Source organism: Melanerpes formicivorus, unplaced genomic scaffold (genome assembly GCF_026170545.1).
Source record: "Melanerpes formicivorus ecotype bairdi unplaced genomic scaffold, bMelFor1.0.p_v2 SCAF_43, whole genome shotgun sequence".
Classification (NCBI taxonomy): Eukaryota; Metazoa; Chordata; class Aves; order Piciformes; family Picidae; genus Melanerpes; species Melanerpes formicivorus.
In genome coordinates, this window is record NW_027142395.1 from 1,459,976 (window position 1) to 1,480,687 (window position 20,712).

The 20,712-nt window shown below is 42.5% G+C and overlaps 1 protein-coding gene across 2 annotated transcripts in view; it reads left to right on the forward strand.

Annotated features, from left to right (window-relative positions):
* The window catches only part of PLB1 (phospholipase B1), a 116,283-nt gene that overhangs the window by 48,528 nt on the left and 47,043 nt on the right, over positions 1-20,712 (forward strand). For both annotated transcript variants that reach the window (XM_068158823.1, XM_068158824.1), the window contains exons 22-35: positions 523-574; positions 2,988-3,068; positions 4,577-4,642; positions 5,878-5,975; positions 8,862-8,943; positions 10,106-10,210; positions 11,017-11,112; positions 12,654-12,725; positions 13,709-13,768; positions 14,159-14,219; positions 15,261-15,319; positions 17,696-17,763; positions 17,944-17,987; positions 19,173-19,281. In XM_068158823.1, coding sequence (XP_068014924.1) covers positions 523-574; positions 2,988-3,068; positions 4,577-4,642; positions 5,878-5,975; positions 8,862-8,943; positions 10,106-10,210; positions 11,017-11,112; positions 12,654-12,725; positions 13,709-13,768; positions 14,159-14,219; positions 15,261-15,319; positions 17,696-17,763; positions 17,944-17,987; positions 19,173-19,281 — 1,053 coding nt within the window. The remainder of the gene's footprint in view (positions 1-522; positions 575-2,987; positions 3,069-4,576; positions 4,643-5,877; positions 5,976-8,861; positions 8,944-10,105; positions 10,211-11,016; positions 11,113-12,653; positions 12,726-13,708; positions 13,769-14,158; positions 14,220-15,260; positions 15,320-17,695; positions 17,764-17,943; positions 17,988-19,172; positions 19,282-20,712) is intronic.

Sequence of the window (20,712 nt, forward strand, 5' to 3'; positions counted from 1 at the left end):
TAGAGACCACTATGCTCAGTCTTCAGTGAAATTTGTATTCTATCTTTTTCTCTTGAGAACAGATCTCAGGAGACATACATCAGTGGCTTGAGGCCATGTAATAACATTGATGCATGCACAAAAGCTTCAACGGCATTTTTGTATCAATAGCATCTGTCTGATGTTGGGAAGGAGCAGAGTGTGTTTACTTCATGGTAGCACAGTGCATTTTCGATGTGGTTTGTAGAAGTATGCTTGCAAAGTGACCAAGCGCTCTGTTAGATGCTGTCCTGGTTTCAGATGGGTTGCTAATTGTTTTCTCATTTCCCTCCCCTCCCTCCCTGCCATTGTTTCGAAATACATCTTTTTTTTTTTTTTAAGTATCATACCTCTCATTCAATGAAAACTGGACTTCTTCAGGTGTTTTTCGGTCACTATGTGAGTGATGCCCATTCATCAGCTTTCTTCTTAGATTTCTGCTCTGTGAATGATTCCTTATTAATTTTTATTAATTTACTTCTTTGATTTTATTTTTCCTTTTAGGCATGTTCCTGCCCAGGCTAGAAGACTAGTGGAACTAATGAGGAATGATACTGTGAGTTTGTTATTAGTGCTTTCAGAAAGATGAAGTTGTGTGGCATCATGAGTTTTTCTAGCAGACCAGCAGCCTAACATTAAAGCTGTGGATACAGCAGTGTAATATGTAATATTCCCCAGTGCAGTGTGAGTCAGTATGAAAGAATTTATAGCTTTGTCTTATATAATTTATACCAGCATGTGATGGTTACTATCAAACACAGATAACTGTAGTCTTCTAATTTTACTACAAGTGCTGTTGCTTTCCCTCCCAGTCTACATCGTCCTGTAAGATGACAATTTGTTCTTCTCTGCTAGGATTTTGCTGTGATACAGGCAGCTGTCTTGTAAGCACATGTTTTTTCCAGCAGTAAGAATACATGCTGGGATGTTAAGGGCAAGCTTTCCAGGTGGTAAATCATGTGGAGTGAACATGTGAAGTGAGGAAAGGGCTTGTTTTCTTTAAAAGCAATTTAGTCCCTTGTTTCCACCTACTCAGCAGGTTTTTTTTTACTTCCACATTTGTTGTTAGGAAATATTTGATTAATGGTCTGTAAAACAAATACTAGGATGAGGATTGCTTGCATAATTTTCACCTCAACCTACTGCTTTGAATGTTTGCTGTTCGTAATTTGACAAAGGTGCTATGCAATCAGTGGCCTCAGATACGCAACGTTGTTTTGGCTTTCCAACTGTGCATTTGGAAAGCAGCCAAAAAGCCTTTCAGATAACTCTGCATGAATATCTTCTATAAATACTCTGGTACATACAAACTGGCAAAAATATTTGCAGTACCTTCCTTTTTGGTTCACGAGTTGTTACTCTGGCTGTATCTGACAAGAGATTAAAAGGGCTAGCAGCTAACAGTGAAGGAGTTGGATGGCTTTCATGGAAACCACTAAGTCTTCTAAGTACTATTTTGTCATACTGGTCATCTTCAAAACATCACATAACAGGAACGAATGCAAATAGCTTTTATTTCACTATTAAGCTTCTTTCTAACTGGAAAGAGTATTCATATTAAAGGCTATATATCTTCGACTTATTTTTTTTCCCTACTTAAAACACCTGTTTAGTGCAGAAGGAAAATACCCACCACCACCACCCCCCCCTTTTAATTTGGATTAGTACATTTTGAGGCAAAACTACTGAACAGTGTGTTTACCAGCTGGGATATGTTTTATTCTGCCTTGAAGACAGATGTCTGTACACCACTTGAGGCTGATGTATTATTCCTACTTTTCATAGTCATAGAATCATAGAATCAATAAGGTTGGAAGAGACCTCAAAGATCATCAAGTCCAACCTGTTACCCAACACCTCATGGCTACTAAACCGTGGCACCAAGTGCCATGTCCAATCCCCTCTTGAACACCTCCAGCGAAGGTGAATCCACCACCTCCCTAGGCAGTACATTCCAATGGCCAAAAACTCTCTCTGTGAAGAACTTTCTCCTCACCTCAAACCTAAACCTCCCCTGGCACAGCTTGAGATTGTGTCCTCTTGTTCTGTTGCTAGTCGCCCCCATGCTAGACACCCCCACCTGTCTACAACCTGCCTTCAGGTAGGTGTAGAGAGCAATAAGGTCTCTCCTGAGCCTCCTCTTCTCCAGGCTAAGCAACCCCAGCTCCCTCAGCCTCTCCTTGTAGGGCTTATGCTTGCGGCCTTTCCCCAGCCTTGTTGCCCTTCTCTGGGCATGTTCAAGAGTCTCAATGTCCTTCTTAAATGGAAGGGCCCAGAACTGGACACAGTGCATCTTTGGAGCATCTTAGTGGTGTTTTGCACATAAATTAAAGCATTAGGTTGTTGAGTAAATCAGCAACATGGTACTGAGCATGTTGGAGCCTTTCCTCAAAGCTAAGAAGGTGTGTGTTTACTAGTTCAGTAAAGCGTAATTACTTTGTATTATCTAGGCTTTTACAAAATTCTTCCAGAGGTAGAGGTGCTATAATTTTTTACCAGTATTGTTAGATAGTGTTAACATTGCCCCTCTATGTTTCCCAGTTTGCCTCACAGCAAGAGTGAAATATATTGCCCTCCAGGGTTTTCCAGCAGCATTATTTATGACACAGTGAAACATATACCATCATTTTTGCAACGAAGATACATTCCGAGGACTGCAGGAGGTGTCACTTAGTGCATACACAAGATATTACCTAGAAAAGTGCACAGATGGATTTTGAGCAATAGTTTTCTGAAGCAAACCATTTCTTTGTGCTGCTACCAATATTCTGAACCTTATCTAGGTCATGCTAACTTTTACATTCTCAGTCATGACTACAAATTAATGTTTGTTCTGGTTGCATAGAGAACTGTAGCCAGGTACCCTGAGAAATGTTAAATTTGTGTTGAGTATTTTGTCTGCCTTTCCCCTCTTCTTTTTCTTTGTTTGTTTTGTTTGTTTAATAACTTCCATCTCCTCCTATGTGCAGAGAATCAATATGCAGACAGACTGGAAGCTTATAACACTTTTCATAGGAGGAAATGACCTATGTGATTTCTGCAACAATCCAGTAAGTCCCCTGCTTCCTGCAGCATGAGCTGGGCCAGCCTGGGCATGAGGTCTCTGTGCATTCCAGTGGGTGAGAAGGTAGAACTGGGTGGGTGAGACTGAAATAAGATAGGTATTATTTGTGCAGCTCTGGAATGTAACTGTGCTGAGACCTTCAGGTTGTTCAACCTGAAGTTATGATAAATGAGATGATATCTTTGGAGCATCCCTAAATTGCATAGTTGTAGCCACTTTGTTTTACTGTTGACTAAGATATCTTTCCATTATTTACTCACTTCACCTGTAGATAAAAGGTCAAGGGATTTTGATCATCTTTAAAGCCTTGGTGCACAGTCATACTCCTAAGTCTTACCTGGTGCACACTTATCAGTTTCAGTGCTGTGTGAATGGTTCTACTTGCAGGTCATGCTGACATATTTATGTATAACTTAGTATATGTTATGTATGCATATTATATATTTATGTATACACACACATACTGTAATGCAGCCTTTGGTGTGTATCTGTAAAGAGGAGGTGTAGCAAATTCCTTGCTTAGTGTTGAGTTTTCCTTACTTACAAGCAGCAGAGAGTGATTCATTTCATACCACAAAAAACAGCTGAGCTCTACTGTAAGATAGTTATACAAGAAGGATAGAGAAATAAACCATTCCTCTCTCCTCACCTGACCCAGACACAAAACAGCAGTCACACACGAGTGCGAGTGTCAAAGAGATAGCATGTCTACGCCTAAGATCACAATGACTCTACCTGCATGTTGCAAAGCTACAAACAGTGGTAACCACAGTGTTCTTGGTGAGCTGTGATTTAGGAAATAAGTTAGGAAACTAAGCTGTTTAGCTTTGTGGAGTGGGCCAGTGGGGCTCTCAATGAACTTCTACTTGAAATGAAATTAAAAGAAAATAAGTCTGAAAATAAGGCAGGTATTTCTCACAGGAAGTTTGTCTGACTGTTGATTAGCTCCACAAGTGAAGAAATAAAAGCTGGATTACTTGAAACAAATTAAAGGGTTTAAACTACTCAAATGGAGCAGGGGAGTTTCACCCCTGAGGCTTCATTCCCAGATAAAAGACTAAGCTTTACCACTTATTATTCATGGCAGGTAAGGAACATATGGGAGGCTTGTTGCTAATATTCCACATAGTCCACACAGCAGAAACAAACTTACTTTCAGACAAAGTGATCTCTCCCAAAGATTGTCCCTGTTAGTGAGTTGTTAGTGAGTTAGTTATAAAACCAGCCTAAGCAAGCCTGAGATGGAGGAGGCTGTGATATTTGATAATGCCCCCTGAACTTTCTCATTCGCTTGCATCCAGTGGCTGCTAGAGCTTTTCTTGCAAGTGACACAGCTGTGACAGGAAAGAAGAAAAGCAGAGACAGGATAGCTTTGCCTAAGACTCTCTTCCTCTTGAGTCAGAAACCTGTGTGCTGCTATGAGTGACTCTAGCTAGTCACTGCTGTTCTGCTTGAGCAAATTGAAAATAAAATTCAACCCTCTTGCTTCAACAGGTACACCTCTCTCCTGAAAATTACACCTACAATATACAGATAGCTTTGGACATACTTCACAGAGAGGTAATCCAAACTTCTCTGGTATGTGGGTATGGGGATCACATTCAGTTTGTAAAGCAGTCACTGATTATTGATGAAGAATTTCTTTCCTTGCTTTCATCTGTGCATCTCTGCTGTATGCAGAGATGCTTACTTGCAGGAAAATCCTTTTGAGAGGCAGGAAGGTCTGGAGCATTATTTTAATGATGAAATAAAGATGTGCTCAGTTCTAGCTGATGTGCTATGGACAAATAATGTAAAAAGCACTGTAACAGATGTGAACAAACATATGGCATTCAATGGCTAGGAAATGTTTTGCTCATTCATTATACTGCAAATAAGTTGTGTTTTTGGTCACCATTGAAAGAGAGATTCTGATACTCTAAATGAGGTTGAGCATGATGAGAGTATTCAAAGAGTTAGATGTCTGAGCTGCACTGAGGTCTGTAATGACTTGTCTGCACTGTTTTTGAAGACATCTTTTTCAGCAGTTAAAATAGAGCTAGGCAGAGCAGACAGGTGCTGTAATTTAGTATTGTATGTGTGTGGGATTAATTAATTGAGAAAGTACTTTGAACACCTCTCTTATTGTGACCATTTGAGGCTGTCCCCTTAAGAAAGGGAATATTGTGGTAGGATGTTTGTAAACGAAAGACGGATCTAAACTAATTTCATTGGTAGATTGGGGGAAGCACCTTCTGAACTGGGAGTACAGCAGTTTTCTGGTCAGTCTGTCTTCCCCCTCCTTTGGTGGCTTGCAGCTTGCAGTTTTCTGGGCTTTCAGCCAGGCTTGACCTTGAAACTCATAAACTGCAAGGCCTGTATTAACTGCTTTCCAATTTACAACTGTTTTTTCTCTTTTTCTCTCTTTGTAACCCTCTCTGGGGAAAGGGGGAGAGAAGGGGGAGCAGAGGAGGGGAGCCCCCCTCAACAGAGGAGGGCACCCTCATTTCTGTGTGACTTCGTCGTATATTTCTGTATATATTGTAAATACTGTAAATTCTGTATATATTTCCCTGTGTTCCCTAAACTGCTTTGTAAATATACAGCACCCCCTCCTTTGCTAATCCGGCTGTGAGGTTTTTTCCTTCACTTTCCGGGGGGAGGACAAGGCCCGGCCTTTCCCTTCCAACCCTCGACACTTATAAATAATGTGTGCTGCCTGAATCAGCAGGCTGCAGCTGATGTGGCTGCATCGGGGCAAGGATGGCACTCTGTTCTTTGGGCACTAGCTATGGGTTTGCTTATTCTCTTGGCAGGTTCCACGGGCATTTGTGAACCTGGTGACAATTCTTTCCATAGCAAGCCTCCGGGAGCTGCACGCCTCAAGCAATACCTGCCCAAAGCTGATTATGAGGTTTGATAATGATTTATGTCACAGCTCTCACTGTTGTTTGCAGAAGGCTGCGAGGTCTTCTTGGAAAACCTTTGTTTTCTTAAACAGAAAACATTCTTGTATTTCAGACCACCAATCACCTTCCCCTGTGTATGCATATGTAGAATAGAATAGAGTAGAGAATAGAATAGAATAGACCAGGTTCAAAGAGACCTTCAAGATCATCGCGTCCAGCCCATCATCCAACACCACTTAATCAACTAAACCATGCAAGCAAGCACCCCATCCAGTCTCCTCCTGAACACCTTCAATGATGGTGACTCCACCACCTCTCTGGGCAGCCCATTCCAATGGGCAATCACACAGCATTTAGAAGTACCTGTCTGTCACTTTCCCTGCATTTGAGCCCTGCCACTACCTTTTTGTGGAGGTGACATTTTAATGACTCGTCCCTTACACTGACTGGAGTTCAAGCCAGGGCAGAAATTGCTCAGCTGTACACACTCTTTGGGTAAACACCAGAGAAGACATTAAGACACAGAGTTTTCTTAGTTGGTCACATTAATTAGAGTTATATACACATTTAACTTCCTGCAGGCTTAAAACTCCCTCTTGCTTCTGTAGTTTCCAATCTCTGCAATTTCATTGCTGATTATTGGTTTTAGTTTTTGTTAGTCTCTGACATAGAGGTCTGGGATGTTTATTCACGCTACCTTTTGCCTTGTGGCTCAACAATCCTCCCAGGTCAGCATGAATCTGCCACTGAGGTGGCAGGTTTGTGCCTCAGTGAGCTTCTAGTGACTCGAGTAGGGACCAATATGTCCCCCCAGACATGCTTCTGGCAGGACTTGCTTGGTTTCAGAAAATCAAATCTATGCTTCTCTGAATAGATGGACAAGAACAACCCTGTCCTGTGAATATAAGCAGCTATTGAAGGTGTTTTTTACAGGAGGAACATAGATGCAACCCTCTCACTCTGATTTAAGGTCTCTCTGATGGCTGTCAGTGGAAAATTAAATTTTAAAGTCAGACTGATGGCTTTTTTTGCTAATCAGTTGTGGTTCTTCTTTTTAACAAAGGTTACTGGGTAGAGTACATGTGCGTCTCAAGAGCTTAATCATTGGACAAGGACAGTTAGTAAAGCCTTTATGATTAGATAATCTCAAGATACCTGTAACCTCCTCCCATCGTTTCTGCTGCCATGCTGAATTTAACATTTGCTTGTCTGATATCAAGCCCAGTTTACAGGGCACTAAGCAGAACTTGTATGGGATAATAAATGCCATGCTACTGAATTGAAGAAGGACCTGAAGGAGGCTTTTGGTATTGACAGCATGTCTTTTTGTTTCTGAGAGTAGCAAATAACCTAGAAGCAGGTCTTCTTTAATTTTGCCTTGCTTATGTTATTGAAACACTTCTGAAAGCACAGTTTAGGTTTGTGTTGCCTTTCATTTGGATGTGCTGTAGAAGTAAAATCTTGTTATTTGTTTTCCATTAAGACAAGCTTGGAGGTGGTAGGGATCTGTGTATTCATACCAACAGCATCTCTACAGAGGGTATTTCTCTAAGACACCTCTCAGATATGCCTTACTGTGATCTTGACAGGATTTTTTTTAAGAGCTCTTTTTCCCATTAGGATTTGTTAGGTAATAATGAGGCATGCCTAGGAAGAGGGCCCCTCCGGGAGAAAAGATTCATATGCTAAAGGAAGAAAATCTCAGAGAGAGATAAAGGTTGCCAACATGGCTTCACAGAAACTTTAAATGGCTATGTTTGGAAAGTCTCTTTAATGATAAAGATGCCAGCATCAGTCTTGCTGTTTGTTTTGGTGCTCTGTCATCCTCCGTGTGTAATATCCTGCACATTGTGACCCTTTTAGTTGGTTAGAATGAATTTGTGTGAACTCTGTCTTGAAGGATGCTGGAATAGTTCTGCTGAAGGAAACGATATTCACAGGTGTACTTACAAACAGTTTTTGTGGTGAGTGAGCCTCAGTTGGCAGCCATGCATCTACACAGCTGCTCATTCACCCCACCCAGAGAAGAACGTGAACAAGAAAAACCTGTAAGTCAAAATAAACACAGGGAAATCACTTAGCACATAGCACTGCAGACAGAGCAAATGGGGAACTTAAATGAATGTACTGTCCACTAGAAGAAATACTTAATTGCTATTTCAGGTAGTGGAAAACAAACAAACAAAAAAGTTTGACAGTTGAAGAACCTCTCCTCCCTCATTCCCAGCTTCAGCTTCATATCAGGCACCTCTCTCTCTCTCACTGTTAATGCCACAGTGTACCCTCAGTTTCTTCAGTGAGACATGGGTACCTCTCAGCTACTCCTTTCTTCTTGTTCCTATTCTGTGTCCTAGTCAGTGTCCCTCAGAGATGAGCCTGCACCAATATGTGCTCATCCACATGATGCTCCGTTCAACGGAGTGTCTGCTCTGCTATGGAGTACCTCCTCCTCATTCCCACTGTTCTCTCCTCCTCTTCTCTTGTGTTTTCTGCTTTTTCTTAAACAGGCATCCACAGAGGTACCACCATCTTGGCTGATAGGCTTAGCTGTGTCATGTCATTGGTTCTTTGAAGCTGGCTGGAACTGGCTGTATCCACCACAGGCAGCCCCAGCCTCTCCTCACAGTGGCCACTCCTGCTGCCAAAACCTTGCTGTGGGCATCTAGTATGGTTTTTGCTTGCATTTCCTTACTTTATGTTCATGAATGTTCATGAATTTTCTGCTCAAGAATCAGAGATGTATAGAAACTCAGAAATGAGAGCTAATGCTCCCATTGAGCAACCTTTCAGAGAAATCACTCTCCGAAGAACTTTTAACCCTGCAGCTTGTTAGCTCATGAATGGGGGATAAAAAGAGGTGCAGATCTCAATACCGTGCTCTCATCCCACAGGTTGCTGTGTCCTTGTGTCATAAACCCCCAGGAAAATTCCAGTGACCTGAAGAAGTTGGTCTACTTTAACAGAAGGTACCAGGTAAGGCATGTGGCTTTTGTTACAGGCATTTGCTACATTTGATCTCATCCTGTGGTTGATTAAGGGACCACAGAGGGTCTAATATTAGGAGGTGGGGGACACTTCATAATCATTTTATGGCATATTCATAGTTGTGAAGTTTATTTTTTTAATAAAAAGGTGAGGGGGAGATGGGGGTAGGCTGGAGAGCCTCTTTAGAATTCTGATTCACTACAAAACAAAAGAGCAGAGAAGATGAAAAACGGTTAAGGAGCCATAGCAGGAGGGGTATGTCAGACAGCAGGTTTTTGATAACTTCCTTTGTTGCTGCTCACCGATTAAGCCAAAGAAAATGATAACTTGAGAGTAAACTTTGAGCATCGTTAGGATAGGATAGGATAGGATAGAATAGAATAGAATAGAATAGATTGGAATAGAATTGACCAGGTTGGAAAAGACCTTTGAGATCATTGAGTCCAAACTATCACACAACACCATCAAATCAATTAAACCATGGCACCAAGTGCCTCATCCAGTCCCTTCTTAGACATGTCCAGGGAAGGTGACTCCACCACCTCCCTGGGCAGCACATCTCAATGGCTGATTACTCTTTCTATGAAGAACTTTCTCCTCACCTCCAGCCTAAACTTCCCCTGGTGCAGCTTGAGACTGTGTCCTCTTGTTCTGGTGCTGCTTGCCTGGGAGAATAGACCAACCCCTACCTGGCTACAACCTCCGTCAGGTAGTTGTAGAGAGAAAGAAGGTCTCCCCTGAGCCTCCTCCTCTTCTGCAGGCTAAGCAACCCCAGCTCCCTCAGCCTCTCCTCATAAGGCTTGTGCTCCCAACCCCTCACCAGCTTTGTTGCCCTGTTTTGTTGACATGTCAGCCATACCAAAAATGCTTTGGTGGATCTGGAAGAACATATTTCTGACAGTTTAATTACTGAGCAGGTTGCCTGCCCATGTCAGTTAGGCTGTCCAGGCTGCCTCTCAGCAAAGAAGTCCAGGATGATGTCTCGAAAAGACAGCTGCTCTGACTGCCTGGTGTGAGATGGAAGCCATTCCCAAGTCTGTGTTTCTGTACAAGGGAGGGGGGAACATCTGGGTGAGGTTTAAATGGACAAAGCAGGTTGATCTACTGAAAGTAAAAGAAGGAATGCTGACAACTTGTCTTAACTCCTTAGGAGAGAACCCGCCAGTTAGTGGAAAGCGGCAGGTATGACACTACAGATGATTTCACGGTGGTTATGCAACCATTTCTGATGAATGCAAGCATTCCAAGGACAGAGGTAAAAACCAAACAAACCAAAAGAGCACTCTACATTAAATTCTGGTACAATTCCACTGGCTTTTCAAAATTCTTTTGTCTGTGAATGTGACCAGCAGTTCTTTGGCCTAATAATTATTATATGCAGTTGAATTAGCATCTGATATTGCAGAAAATGCTTATGGAATAAATTGAAGTTATTGGGCAACAAGAATATAGACCATGACGTCATGATTTGGGGTGCTGAGTTGACTCCAGTGCAATCAACCAACCACATATGACAAAGTTCAAAGTGGGTGGTTGCACAGAGAGGTGAGGCTCATCAGGCTCTGAGCAGCCTGGTCTAGTCAGGGATGTCCCTGCTGACTGCAGGGGGACTTGAACTAGATGAACTTTGGGGGTCCCTTCCAACCTGGAATGTTCTATGATTCACCAGGGAATGCTCACCTGTTATCCTCCATACATCACAAAGTCCCTTCCAGTACTTTGATAAATGACTTTTAGTATGAAACCCACATGCTTCAAAAGAATGTAATGTCTGAATCTTAGGGAAATAAGGAATATCATCAGTATCTGTGCCCAAGTATTCTGTTCCAGAGTTTTAGTGATCTGTATTTCATATTACTTTGGAAATCCTCTATTAAAAAGCTTCTTTGTTCCAAGTTACTAGCATTCTCTGGCCTTGTTTAATTCTCTTGGCCTTGGAGGCCTTTGCAGCTGCTTCAATTTTAAGTCAGCTTGTCAGCCAGGCTATCTTTCTGGAAGAGACAGATCTCTATACACAGCTAGTTGCTGTGCCTCTGTCACAGCACCCATCTTTTTCTCTAGGAGGGGTTGCCAGACAATTCCTATTTTGCCCCAGATTGTTTCCACTTCGGCCAGAAGACACATTCCCAGGCTGCACGTGCTTTGTGGAACAATATGGTAAGATTTAAAAGGGTATATTTGTCACTCCTTGTCCCCCCATATCATGTCCTTGGCAACATGTCATGTCCTTGGACCACTACACTCTGTGCTGGGTTAGGAACTGGCTGGAGGGCCGGGCCCAGAGAGTGATCGTGAACGGTGCCGCATCCAGCTGGAGGCCAGTCACCAGTGGTGTCCCCCAGGGATCAGTGCTGGGCCCTATCCTCTTCAACATATTCGTTGATGATCTGGATGAAGGGGTAGAGTCAGTCATCAGCAAGTTTGCAGATGACACAAAGTTAGGGGCAGATGTTAGTCAATTAGAGGGTAGAAAGGCTCTGCAGAGGGACCTCGACCGACTGGACAGATGGGCAGAGTCCAATGGGATGGCTTTCAACAAGTCCAAGTGCCGAGTGCTGCACTTTGGCTACGGCAATCCCATGCAGAGCTATAGGCTGGGGTCGGAGTGGCTGGAGAGCTCCCAAACAGAGAGGGACCTGGGTGTGCTGATCGACAGCCACCTGAATATGAGCCAGCAGTGTGCCCAGGTGGCCAGGAGGGCCAATAGCATTCTGGCCTGCATTAGGAATAGTGTGGCCAGCAGGAGCAGGGAGGTCATAGTGCCCCTGTACTCTGCTCTGGTTAGGCCGCACCTTGAGTACTGTGTCCAGTTCTGGGCTCCTCAGTTTAAGAAGGACATTGAGACACTTGAGCGTGTCCAGAGAAGGGCAACAAGGCTGGTGAGAGGCCTTGAACACAAGCCCTATGAGGAGAGGCTGAGGGAGCTGGGATTGTTTAGCCTGGAGAAGAGGAGGCTCAGGGGTGACCTTATTGCCCTCTACAACTACCTGAAGGGTGGTTGTAGCCAGGAGGGAGTTGGCCTCTTCTCCCAGGCAACCAGCACCAGAACAAGGGGACACAGTCTCAAGCTGCGCCAGGGGAGGTTCAGACTCGAGGTGAGGAGGAAGTTCTTCACCGAGCGAGTCATTCGTCATTGGGACGGGTTGCCCAGGGAGGTGGTTGAGTCATCGACCCTGGAGGCGTTCAAGGGGAGATTGGACGTGGCACTTGGTGCCATGGTCTAGTCATGGGGTCTGTGGTGTCAGGGTGGACTCGATGATCCTCGAGGTCCTTTCCAACCTAAGTGATACTGTGATACTGTAACATACTCTGCCTCAGGATGATACTAGCTGTATCTCTTCTGAAGCCTTGTTTGTGTTTACAAAGGGAAAGAGTGATCATGTGAAGAAAGGTCACCTGAACTGTTAAACCAGTCATATCAAACCACTAAATCTTAACTTATGTTAAATCTTGGGGTTGCTGGGACTTCCCTCAGGGAGATGATGCCTGCCTGACACATTGTTCATGTTGTATGGGAATTATCCTCTTCAGCACACAAATAAGTAGTGTGTGGAGGCAGCTGCCAGCACAGGTGAAATGCATTGCAGTTGTCTTGCTGTGCTGCAGAGGTGGTTTCCAGTGGCTGGTGGCATGGCATTACCTGTTGCTCTCTGATGCTCATTCATTTTTCTTCTATGCACCTCCCATTTTTCCCCCAGCTGGAACCTTTAGGAGAGAAGACAGATAATCAGCAAATGGAAGATGAGATTGTTCTCAAATGTCCAAGTGAAGTAAGTTACAAGGGTGTCTGTATTTATGGGGAGGTGCTATGAGTGGTTGGGAGTCTCCCTCAGCCTTCCCAAGGGAGGTTTAGGCTGGATGTTAGGAGGAAATTCTTCACAGAAAGAGTGATTGGCCATTAGAATGTGCTGCCCAGGGAGGTGGTGGAGTCACCATCACTGGAGGTGTTTAGGAAGAGACTGGATGGGGTGCTTGGTGCCATGGTTTAGTTGATTAGATGGTGTTGGGTGATAGGTTGGACTTGGTGATCTCAAAGGTCCTTTCCAACCTGGTTTATTCTATTCTATTCTATTCTATTCTATTCTATTCTATTCTATTCTATTCTATTCTATTCTATTCTATTCTATTCTATTCCATTCCATTCCATTCCATTCCATTCCATTCCATTCCATTCCATTCCATTCCATTCCCATTCTCTTTGCCTGGAGGGCTGTCTAGGTCAGGAGAGTCTGGCTTTTCCCCACACAGTTCATGACACTGTCTCCAGCAGTAACATGAGTGCTCCCCCATGAGATAGAGGGCAAGGCTGTCCTAGTAGTTAGCTGCCTGACAGTCGCATGTCATGGTTAGCAGAGAAGGAAGAAAAGGATTTTTGGCTTACCCAGTCAGGAACATTCACACTGAATGACAGCTTCAGTGAGGGAAACAAAGCAACAGTGACACCAGCCAGCACAGCTCTGCAGAGGTGCTTGGGTCTGCTCTTCTGTGGGACCACAAGCTTCTTGTTAATCACACACAGCAGGGCTCAGGGCACGTTCTGTGAATTCTGGCTGTGTAAAAAGTATCATCCCAGGTTTACACTGATACTCTATGGGGTTTTAAAAGGGCATAGCTTTTCGTTTTTAATCCCTGGAATTCATTTGTGTCAAGCTGCTAATCATCTGCAGACATCTGAGAGCTAAAGGCTGGGGAATGAAAATTTCCATATATTCTTCTGATGCTTTGCATTGACTCATATTGCCTTGTTTTGTAGACTGAGCCATTCCTGAGGACATATAAGAACAGTAATTACACATACCCCAGCCAAACTCTAGTAAGTGTCAACATCACCATCCCACTGTTACTCTGCTGCATCTGTTCCTGTATGGTAACCATATGAACCACAGGTGAAATCAGTCTTTGGCCAAAGAAGTTTGGGAGGTGAAGTACATGGCACAGAATTGGGAAGCACTCCCTGAGTTAGGCAAAATGCATCTAGAAACACCTGTAAGAACACGTGCCCAGACAGCATGTTTACCAGTACAGGAGGCTACTCTAATCTGGGCAGTACTGAATATGACTGTTGAATTGTGCAGCTAAGACCTGTCTGGCTTATTTATTACATGCTAAACAGGCTCTGGCTTATCCACTTGCCCTCTAGAAGATTGTAATTACTACTGGCTGGGTTTGCTAGCCAAATGCTATTCAGCTTTCTTCTTTTTAGAATTATGGAAGCCAGCTGCTATGTGAAGACAGGTCTCCATCCTCCCCTCCTGCAACTTCAGGTATCCTTGCCTGCTTTATGTTAATAAGCTGAATTATCTTCAACTGTGCTTCAAAATGAGATGTTGCTTTTGCTGAAATGATTCCTGGACTGTGAAAGTTACTACTCAGAAAAATGTCATGTTTTTCAGCAGCTGCTTAGTTATGCCATACTATTGCACATTCTGACTGAGGAGCTCCACTTAGCTCATTTTTAGTGAAGAACTTCCAAATATCTCATGATAAACCCTAAATTCACGGGCTGTCATGGCCTTTAAGTGATGACACCTAAATGTTGGGAAAGAAAACTGAAAATCATGGGTTCATGCATGTTAGTCTAGAACATAACTGTATTCAGCTTTTCAAATAACTTCATGTTGTCTTCTTAGCCCTTCTTCCTGCCTTCTTACATCTTTGATATAGTGTTTGTGATTTGCCTGATACTAAATTGTTTAACCTCCATCATGGTGCTGGATATTGCTGGCAACTTACTGTTATTTACTCCTTGCTCTTCTGTCTTATCAGTAGCAGATTTAGCCTTTGAGACATTAAAAAATATGCAAATGCGACTGCTACAAGCACAGGAGATGAGCTGTAAAAGCTCCTCTTTCATCATCTGGGTAGTTCAAAATCAACTGCCTGAAGGGAGGTTGTAGACAGGAGGGGGTTGATCTCTTCTCCCAGGCAACCAGCACCAGAACAAGAGGACACAGTCTCAAGCTGTGCCAGGGGAAGTTTAGGCTTGAGGTGAGGAGAAAGTTCTTCACAGAAAGAGTGATTGGCTATTGGAATGTACTGCCCAGGGAGGTGGTGGAGTAACTGTCCCTGGAGGTGTTCAAGGAGGGATTGATTGTGACACTTGATGCCATGGTTTAGTTAGTTGTGAGGTGTTGGCTGACAGGTTGGACTTGATGATCTCTGAGGTCTTTTCCAACCTTGTTGATTCTATGATTCTATGATTATATCTGCACATCAGAATGAGCAATGGCATGTTTCACCTGTACAGTGGTGAAAAAGAATAGCTGTTTCCTGTTCCAGTTTAACTGTGTTTCATTCCATTGCAGTGCATTCCCTAAAGCCAGCTGATGTGCAAGTTATAGCAGCCCTTGGGGATTCTTTAACGGTAAGATGATAGTGTTTTTAATATTCTCTTGGTAAAACTACAAACATGTGCCTGCTCCAGTGAAGGGGAAATAGCTGTTGTACCTAGAAGCAAAGATCTAATCATTCTTGGATAAGAATAGATATAGCAGCTAGAACAAGAAAGAAGGTGTCAGTTCTTCAGCACTCTGTTCCCCCCACGCACGTATTCACATGCTTTTGAACTCAGGCAAAAACACAGGCAAATCCTTTAAAGAGTTGTTTAAATATCTGCTGAATTTGAGACAGAAGAGATCAGGTGCTGCTGAAACTAATGGGACATCATAGAATTGTTAAGTTACTTTCGAAGTAACCTAACTACTTTCTGAAAAGGGGCAGACTGGTGAACCTGTTCTTTTGACTCAGCTCTTTCAGCAACAGAGTGTGACTAAGTGGGATAACAACATCTTATTCATTCTAGCATTAATGAGATAAGAATGTGCAGGGGTGAGAGCCCTCTGGCTTTATCTATTTCAGAATATACTTAGTCTTTTTTTTTTTTTTTTTTGTGCCTTTCTTAAGTTATGGCTTATTTAGCCAGGAGAAGAGGAGGCTCAGGGGAGACCTTATTGCTCTCTACAACTATCTGAAGGGAGGTTGTAGACAGGTGGAATTTGGTCTCTTCTCCCAGGCAACCAGCACCAGAGCAAGAGGACACAGTCTGAAGCTGCACCAGGGGAGGTTTAGGCTGGGGGTTAGGAAGAAGTTCTACACAGAGAGAGTGATTGCCCATTGGAATGGGCTGCTCGGGGAGGTGGTGGAATCACCATTATTGGAGGTGTTCAGGAGGAGACTTGACAGGGTGCTTGGTTGCATGGTTTAGTTGATTAAGTGGTGTTGGATGATAGGTTGGACGCGATGATCTTGAAGGTCTCTTCCAACCCGGTCTGGTCTATTCTATTCTATTCTATTCTATTCTATTCTATTCTATTCTATTCTATTCCATCACAGTATTTCCTTATTAAGGAGTAGTTCTTGCTGGCTATGACTTTGTTAGGTAGTCTAGAAGTAATACGTCCCAAGATCCAGACATCCTATATTCCAATTATGTCTTTCTGCCTAGGGTGTTCATACTGGTCAAAGACTGAAATTCTACAGCCAGCTCAAAGGAAAGACAGAACACTGGGTAGAAAGACATAATTGGAACATAGGTTTCTCTGAGTCTGACCCTTCTGCAGGTAGTCCTGCAGAGGATGATTTCTGTCAGAAATCAATCTGGCTGTTGGAATGTGCTGCCCAGGGAGGTGGTGGAGACACCATCACTGGAGGTGTTTAAGAGGAGACTGGATGAGGCACTTGGTACCATGGTTTAGTTGACAACAAAGACATTGAGTGCACAAACCACGAAGCCTTTACAACTCTCCAGCAGGCATGTTGCTGAAACTCCTACATGCAGGAGGATACTGAAATAGAGGCATGTGTATGAAAGCCTGCAGCATTGACAAATAAAAGATAGCCTGTGTATAGCGCTGGTTGCCATATTATAATGTCCAGAACCCTGCAGACGTTTCTGTTTCTAAGTGTAGTCTGTAGAAACTGAGAACAAGATCTGCTGTCATAGAAAGCACAGTGGAGCATTGCTGTCTCAGAGCTTCATGTGACCCATGCATAGTTATGCTGAACACATTCAAGAAAGCTTATACATAGAAGAAAATGTAGTGTTGTGGTTTAATCTGAGGTAGCAGCAAATAGTCTGGTCTTGTGCTGTTCTGAAGTACTACCCTGTACCCTAATTTAGCATGAAACTATAGTAACATAGCTGGCAGACACTTTGCTTCTCAATCCTGGTAGTGTTTTAGCAGGGGGGAGGAGATGTTTGCAAGCTCGCCTCTTTCTTCAGTCTGAGTTTAGAGAGTGCTTTCCTCCTTGCTGTTGTACTGCTAAGTCTCTTAGCACAATACTTTTCAAATGGATATGAAGGTATTATGGTGCTTCCTTCAAATGGATATAAGGGTATTATGGTGCTTCCTTCTGAAACACTTGTTTGTTTCTGTTGAGTTCATATAGCTCAGTTCTCATAATTAGTAAGTTTTTGTGTGTTTGAGATGCAACAATGCAACCCTAAATTAGTTACTCAGCTAATCTAGACCCATGAGAACAAAGCCTTTGTTCCATGGCTCCATCATATATTTTGTGTGTCATTTACAATATCGTGCTTGTAAATAATTATGAAAGGTATTCATGTTTCTTAATGCTTGATAATGTTTATTCTTCAGTAAGAAGGTCAGGGGAAAGCCAGATGCTTTCTAAAGCCTTCAAAGAGACGGTTTTGAAAGTAAATAAAATTATTATGTATGAATTACTGTTGTACTGGTTATTGTGTTTTGATTTCATTTGATTAATGAAAAATAATGTCTAGGCCGGTACAGCAATTGCCTCAGATAATCTCCTGGATTTGAACACCACATACCGGGGACTGTCCTGGAGGTGAGTCTTCAGCCAAGGTGATGAAGAGATGTGTGTTCTCTCCTGCAGAGAATATTCTTCTCTTTTATGTGTTTTGGGGCTTTCAGCTTCAGAAAGCTGATGTGTGGTAGTTTTTCACTTGGCTCATTGTCTGTGTCCAGCTAAGGGATGAGTGACTGGGATTTTTCTTTCTCATTTTAGTATTGGAGGAGATGCATCATTAGAGAATGTGACAACTCTACCTAGTAAGTAAATGCTTTGCTAAATCTAATTGGCAAGACTGAAGAGAGGGAATAGGCTGATTTCTGATATGTTTACAGAAAGCTCTTAAGCATCTCACAGCTGCTTTAAGTAAGCAACAAGAAAAAACAGTATTGTAGGACTAATGAATAAAAAGTTGCCTTCAGCAGTGAAGATGAGAAACAGGCAGAAATCCCCCCGCCCCTTTGCCCTCTTCTTTCAAAGCTCTGTGGAGTCTTATTTCTAAATAAGATTGCTATATCCATACATTTGCCTTTAATATCTATTCCACTAGGGCTTTTTCCAAAACCAAATGTTTGCACACAGCAGACCTCTCTGGTAAATAAAGCTGACTACCCATACATGTAATCCAAAGGGAAGAATTATTTTCTTTCTCTTCATTGAAACATGCAACTTCTCATAGCTCAGTCTATTGTTAATGTCAAACCACTCAAAATACAACTTGGATCAGCTGTAACAATAAGCTTCCCTCTGAAGAGGGCCAGTCCTTCTGTTACTCATCATTATGAATAGAATGTAACAAGAATATAATCAGAATAAGCTACTCACTCACTGGATGCTGTCACATTTGACAAAGTCTTCATTAAAATGTGGTTAAACTCAGTGTTTCAGATTAAAGTAGCATGTACAGTATATACTGTGACCATTTTCACAGCTGTCAACTTCCTTTTGTAAGCTGCTATGAAGGTAATGGACACTGTGGTGGGATTTCATCAGAGCCATGCATCTGAGGCTTTCTTCTTCATATTTGTCCGTAGTATGAGATTTTGCACAGCTGCGAAGCAGATTCATCCTCTAGCTGAAAACAAGCTCCTGCTGAGCTGAAGCCTCCTTCAGGTTTGCTTCACAAAGTCACCATCGAATGACTGGATTTTGGTTTGGGCTTTAATCACTACAACATGATAGATAACTGCACACAGTAGTCCCTAGTTGTGCTCATTTTATCCAGTGGTGACAGTGCAGGACACAGCAAGTATTCTGCTGTCTAAGCCACTGTCAGCTGATGATCCCTATTGCTACTGCTTGGTGGATACATCTAGTTGACTGGAGGCTGCAGCAGCTGTGCTGGGCTGTCAGAGCAGAGCTGTGACAGTGCTGGTGTGTGCTAGCTCCTGTAGGCAGAGGTCAGATGTAGTAATTTTCCTTTTATTGCCATCTTTCTTTTTCAGACATCTTTCGAGAGTTCAATACTATGCTCGTGGGGTACTCAACCGGCATTGGGAGTGAGAATGATTCAAATGCATTCCTTAACCAGGCAGTTCCTGGAGCACAGGCTGAGTATGTAGCTTTTTGTTTTACATTTGTAGACGATGGATACTACATCTAATTACCTTTCAACTGTCTCATGTGCTGTCACAACTTGCTCTGAACAGCAAACAAACCCAGTCTAGTCAGAGCTGAAAATTGGCTCAAACATGTTGAATGTATGGGCTTATTTCGTAGATGAACTTTCAAATGAAGCCAACAGCCCTCATTATGAAATCCACAAACAAGATGCTAGCAGAAACTGTTTGGTAGTGGTGGATTTTACCTTTCATTTTCAACATCCACTCATTTATCTGTTTATCTGTTAATAAATCTCTGAGAGCATGGATATTTTCAGAAAATGAGCATGTAGTGAATTGACAAATTGATACTAGGAGAAACACTAGATGAAATCTTCCTGGATTCTGGCCTCAGGCTTCTGGAGAAGCCAGAGAGAGTGGTTAAGAGGGAGGACAAAAACTAGCCACAACCTTTAATCTGAAGAAAGAATTGCTGATGGTCATATACGGTGCTCAATGCATAGCAGACTGGGTGCAATTGCAACTAGTTTTGCCAATACAAATAGGAATTATAATGTCTAGCAGTCATCTGAATTTGGCTCTTTGCTTATAGTCCCACCTGGAGGGCTGTATGAGTTGAGCTTTGCTATGCTGCTTATTGCAGAAATCCCTGGCTTCTTATTGTAGGACTCAGTGCTGTTGAATTAACAAAACAGATGGCTGCTGAAATACAGTCAAAGTTTGGGCACGGGTTCTGGCAGACCGTACTTGGATTTGACATTGTTAGGTGATATTACTTGGACCTTAGTTTGTTTGTTTGAAGAAAAATGCTTCTTTTACTTTCCAAAGAGGTCTTGGAAGTGAAGTGCAGAAGCTGAGATGATAATTTGCTGTATCTAAGCAAAGATTGTTAGGATTTTTCAGGTACTTTCATTGTTTTTCCATGGTCCTTCTGTAATTCTGACTCAAACTAGCTGTCTCAGAAACTGCTTGGATTTCCTGTCAGAAGTAGTATACTAGATGCCCTAATGTATTTTATAGTCCCCCCATATCTGAAAGAAGGGATATAGTTTTATAGTGATGACTGAATGTATGTCAGAAACATGTGCAAGGATTATGGCTCTGACTCATCCATTCATGAGAGTGTTAACATACTTCTATATGTAATACACATCCAGACTAATTTAAGCTTTTGCTTGTTATAGGAAAGAATGAGATAGGGGTCTGTCTTGTAGTTTGTATCACCTAAATCCTAAACAGGCTTTTTGGAATAATGGGAGGACTTCAAACAGGATACGCCACCACCTAAAATCATAGAATCATTTTGGTTGAGCAAAGACCTTTAAGATCATCAAGTCTAACCATTTTCTGATTCTGCCAAGGCTGGTGCTGAACCATGTCCCTTAGTACCACATCTATTCATCTTTTAAACACCTCCAGGGAT